The sequence below is a fragment of the Esox lucius genome, chromosome 11 (genome assembly GCF_011004845.1).
Source record: "Esox lucius isolate fEsoLuc1 chromosome 11, fEsoLuc1.pri, whole genome shotgun sequence".
Classification (NCBI taxonomy): Eukaryota; Metazoa; Chordata; class Actinopteri; order Esociformes; family Esocidae; genus Esox; species Esox lucius.
This window is the reverse complement of record NC_047579.1, coordinates 17,637,971-17,643,180: the sequence shown is the minus strand read 5'-3', so window position 1 is coordinate 17,643,180 and position 5,210 is coordinate 17,637,971. Positions and strand designations below refer to the sequence as shown.

Below are 5,210 nucleotides of genomic sequence, written 5' to 3'. Positions count from 1 at the left end.
AGAGGAGGGTCCCCCTCTCGCATCGCCTTAGGGTCTCTCTGACACAAGGGTGTCCCCTCTGCCTTAGGGGTCTCTCAGACACGAGAGGAGGTTTCGCCGCCGGCGTTCCCCTCTGCCTTAGGGTCTCTCTGACACAAGGGTGTCCCCTCTGCCTTAGGGGTCTCTCAGACACGAGAGGAGGTTTCGCCGCTCGCATCGCCTTAGGGTCTCTCTGACACAAGGGTGTCCCCTCCGCCTTAGGGGTCTCTCAGACACGAGAGGAGGTTTCGCCGGCGGCGTTCCCCTCTGCCTTAGGGTCTCTCTGACACAAGGGTGTCCCCTCCGCCTTAGGGGTCTCTCAGACACGAGAGGAGGTTCGTCGCCTCAGGGTCTCTTCGCCTCTCGCCCTCGCCTTCGGGTGTCACAGACAGAAGCAAATCGGCAGCGCGCACGACCCACCCCTAGGGCCCCAGCGGAGGGTGTACGTAGCGCGAGAAACAGATACTAACATTGGTCCCGTCCCCTCCACCCAGCGGCGCGTGTGCGCATCCCGCTCGGACGTTCGCTGTCCGGTCCTCGGAAGCGATGGCAGGAGCAGCTAGGCGCCTGGGGAAACAGGTTCCGGAGGCACGCGGCCCGCTCGGCGTCCGGGGCTCTGAAGCGATGCCCGGAGCCGCCAGGTGCACCGCGAAACAGGTTCTAGAACGGATGTTGGCTAATCGCCCGGCCGTCCCGGAGGAGGAGGAGGACGACGATGACGACGAGGAACAGGAGGAGGACGAGGAAAAACGGGAGAACGTGCCAGAGGAGGGCCGGGAAGCGATGCCCGGAGCCGCCAGGTGCACCGCGAAACAGGTTCTAGAACGGATGTTGGCTAATCGCCCGGCCGTCCCGGAGGAGGAGGAGGACGACGATGACGACGAGGAACAGGAGGAGGACGAGGAAAAACGGGAGAACGTGCCAGAGGAGGGCCGGGAAGCGATGCCCGGAGCCGCCAGGTGCACCGCGAAACAGGTTCTAGAACGGATGTTGGCTAATCGCCCGGCCGTCCCGGAGGAGGAGGACGACGAGGACGACGAGGAACAGGAGGATGGCGAGGAACAGGAGGAAGCATCAGAGGAAGAAGACAACCAGGAACACGAGCCGGAGGACGAGGCCTCGTCCTCCTCCTCGTCGTCGGACCAGGAACAAGAGCGATACGCTCCCGGGGCGGAGAGAGATACGTTCCGGTCGAAAAACGGAACGATCGCGTGGTCCTCGGTCGCGTATCCCAGACAGGGCAGGCCGTCGCGACCGAACGTGGCGGCCACGATGCCCCCGGGCCCCACGGAGCACGCCGTCTCCCGCGCGCGGGACGTAGCCTCCGCGTTCCGGCAGTTCATCACACCCGCGATAGAGAGCGTGGTCCTGGAGATGACAAACCTGGAGGGCTCTCGGAAATACGGAGACGGCTGGAAGGCGATGGACGCGATCGACCTGCGCGCGTACGTGGGGCTGCTGATCCTGGCGGGCGTATTCAGGTCCCGAGGCGAGGCCGCGGCCAGTCTGTGGGACGCTGAGAGCGGAAGGCCCGTGTTCCGCGCCACCATGCCTCTGAAAGTCTTTCACACGTACTCGAGGCTGCTGCGATTCGACGACCGCGAGTCGCGCCCGGAGAGACGCGCCACAGACAAACTCGCGGCCATACGAGAGGTCTGGGACAAGTGGTCCGAGCGGCTCCCGTTCCTCTACAACCCGGGCCCTCACGTGACGGTGGACGAGCAACTGGTCCCGTTCAGAGGTGGGTAACGCACGCGCTCACGCACGCTAGCGGCAGAGGCGCGTTTGTAGGAAAAACCTAGGGCCGCCCGACACCCGGTGACTATCATCATGATCATCATCATCATCATGATGATGACCGTCTCTCCTCGTCTCTCCCCCCGTCCCCAGGTCGTTGCCCTTTCCGCCAGTACATGCCCAGCAAGCCCGCGAGGTACGGGATCAAGTCGTGGGTGGCGTGCGACGCTAAATCCAGCTACGCGTGGAAGATGCAAGTGTACACCGGGAAGCCAGCCGCGGGCGGCCCGGAGAAGAACCAGGGCATGCGGGTGGTGCTCGATGTGACAGAGGGGCTCAGGGGGCACAACGTGACGTGCGACAATTTCTTCACCTCCTACGAACTGGGACAGCGCCTCCTGGCCCGGGGGCTCACGATGGTGGGCACGGTTCGCAAGAACAAGCCCGAGCTCCCTGCCGCGCTGCTCGCGACCAAGGCCCGAGAGGTGTTCTCGTCCAGGTTCGCGTTCACCCCGAGCGCCACTCTAGTGTCCTACCTGCCCAAGAGAAGCAAGAACGTGTTACTGCTGAGCACGCTGCACACGGACGCGTCGGTGAGCGAGCGCCAGGACAGGAAACCCGCCCTCATCCTGGACTACAACAGCAACAAAGGAGGGGTGGACAACCTAGACAAGGTGGTCGGAACCTACAGCTGCCGGCGGATGACGGCCCGCTGGCCCCTGGCGGTCTTCCACAACATAATCGACGTCTCCGCGTACAACGCCTTCGTGATATGGAGGGAGCTCAACCCCGGCTGGATGACCCGTAAGAGGAACAAGAGGAGGGTCTTCCTGGAGCAGCTGGGGAAAGCTCTCGTGACGCCGCTCATGGAAAGAAGGGCGCGTATCCCGCGCACACACTCGTCCGCGGCGCTCGTGAAAGCCGCGCAGAGCGCTAGAGCCGGGGTTCGCCCCGAGGGCCTGGAAGCCGCTGCCCGTGCCCCTGGCCCTGCCCCTGCCAGTAAGAGGAAGAGGTGTCAGAGCTGCCCGCCCAAGAAAGACTGTAAAACCCACACGGTGTGCAGCGGGTGTAAGAGATACGTATGCAAACGCTGCACACACGCCTACTGTCCCACGTGCGCCGACTGGGGGTTTACACAAGAAGAGACGGACTGACCCGGGGCGCGCGGGGTGTTTGTTCAGCCCCGGGGGTCCCCCGGACCCCACCGATTTATCCCGCCACCCTGCCCTCGCCCTGGGGTCTCTCCGACCCGCCGTTAGCATACCAGTTCCCCTCGCCCTGGGGTCTCTCCGACCCACGGTTATCCCGCACCCTCCCCTCGCCCCTGGGGTCTCTCCGACCCGCCGTTAGACAGCACCCTGCCCTCGCCCCTGGGGTCTCCCCGACCCGCCGTTCGACAGCACCCTGCCCTCGCCCCTGGGGTCTCCCCGACCCGCCGTTCGACAGCACCCTGCCCTCGCCCCTGGGGTCTCCCCGACCTGCCGTTAGCATACCAGTTCCCCTCGCCCTGGGGTCTCTCCGACCCACGGTTAGCATACCAGTTCCCCTCGCCCCGGGGTCTCTCCCATCCACGGTTATCCCGCCACCCTGCCCTCGCCCTGGGGTCTCCCCGACCCGCCGTTAGACAGCACCCTGCCCTTGACCCTGGGGTCTCCCCGACCTGCCGTTAGCATACCAGTTCCCCTCGCCCTGGGGTCTCTCCGACCCGCCGTTAGACAGCACCCTGCCCTTGACCCTGGGGTCTCCCCGACCCGCCGTTAGACAGCACCCTGCCCTCGCCCCTGGGGTCTCCCTGATCCGCCGTTAGACAGTACCCTGCCCTCGCCCCTGGGGTCTCCCTGACACGATCGAGTTGGCGTGTACACTGCAAGGTGCGATCTGACCCGCAGGACACGGGGGGTACGCGCGGAACGCAAGGGCGACACAAGGGTTAAGGGGTGGGTGGAGCAGACATGCTAAACAAAACACGAGGGGACACTAACCAGGGGGGGCATTTTAAAAATCACCTCACTCCAGCCAGAGGAGCCCACCAGCGGTACCCACCTCCCTCCAGCCAGAGGAGCCCACCAGCGGTACCCAGAGTGGCCAACATGTTGGTTTTCGTGCAGGTGTTAACACCAGCGAGCAGCAGATACCGCACATGTGCTCTCACACAGAGCCCACAACCCGACACCGGTACCCAGATTTGCGGTGGCGTTATGTTCCGTCTTACCAATGGGTAGTGAGTTCATATAAAAGCTGTTACATAGGTCCCTTACACAGTATGCTAGAGATGAGCCTTGCTTTTTCCAAACAAGCAAGATTTAATCAGTGATCTTCTGGCTGTTTTCAAGGCCAATACAGGTTCATACACATTCACAGTACAGAGATGTGTAGCGAGGGTTCTGAAGAGAGAGCTCAGATTGAGATGGTGACAATGCCCATTTCTTCACTAGTTGAGAAGGAACACGTAGAAGATGGGACAAGAGAGAGCAAGGTAGTTGGGGTATTTAAGCAGAGCCATCGCTCCGAGAAGTGGCGCGTGCTCATAAACGCATACACTCAATCTGATGTTGAAACATTGGCAGAGAGGTTGAACAACCTCACTTGTGACTATGTGCACATGTGGGTGTGCCCTGAAGCAGAGGGCCCGGACCCAGGACAAGTGTGTATCTGCCATAGCATGGACTTAAATGTGTGCCCTTCTCCGTACACTACCATTCGTGTATACTTTGAGTCCAAGACACCTATGACAGCCAGGGAAACGTTGGACTTTTTAGGTGTTCCGTGTACCGTGTACATCTCTACCCAAGAGGAGGAAGATTCAAGAAAAGGCGTACTGTTCTGCGCAGGGTCTCTCGTGTTCTTTGAGACCAATGGGATGAGATACGTACACCTCTACCATGACAGTGTCACGGTATGCAGCAATGTCATCACGGGTGGCCCTCGGAAATTGTTAGGTCGTTTGATGTGGGGATTCGATACATCTGGAAGCAGAGCAACGTGTCATCCGAAACTGGATTTCTTCTTCGATATGTACTTCTTGTTACACTTACACAAATAAAGGATTTTTGTTGGGACCTGCTGCTCCTGTATACCGTTTCCATGTGTGATGTGTTACCTTTCGGTATGTGTAAAGTGTGCGCTGTACACAATAAAACCATTTAAAACTAGTTCTGTTGTCAAGGTAGTTTATTGGTGTCCCATTGCATTCTGTTTTGTTTTGACTTTCATTTGGGTCTTTGGGCGTTTCAAAACTCAACATGTGCTCATATAATCACGTATTAATTATTGTACATTAGCAGTATCACAAGCACCTCAATGCTGAATAGCGGGCATGATGGCACAAGTTACATTACCACACCAGGACACATCAATGATATATTCGCAATAGTACAGGGAATGAAAGTAGCGATGACTCGGACATTTGTTGTTTAGTTGACAACACAAGTAACGAAATGATATTCAACCCTGTT

At 59.6% G+C, this 5,210-nt stretch overlaps 1 protein-coding gene across 1 annotated transcript; it reads left to right on the top strand.

Annotated features, from left to right (window-relative positions):
* Positions 1-478: 478 nt before the first annotated feature.
* On the top strand, positions 479-2,909 carry LOC114833252 (piggyBac transposable element-derived protein 4-like). The gene is made up of 2 exons (XM_029118616.2): positions 479-1,759; positions 1,909-2,909. Exons 1-2 carry the CDS (start codon positions 565-567, stop codon positions 2,907-2,909), a joined length of 2,196 nt encoding a protein of 731 aa, XP_028974449.2. The 5' UTR covers positions 479-564.
* Positions 2,910-5,210: the final 2,301 nt, after the last annotated feature.

What these genes read in the sequence shown, in the direction of transcription:
- LOC114833252 (XM_029118616.2), top strand. Translation starts at nt 565, where the DNA reads ATGGCAGGAGCAGCTAGGCGCCTGGGGAAACAGGTTCCGGAGGCACGC. An exon ending in GCAACTGGTCCCGTTCAGAG is followed by an intron (nt 1,760 to 1,908) that starts GTGGGTAACGCA and finishes CCCCGTCCCCAG; the next exon opens with GTCGTTGCCCTTTCCGCCAG.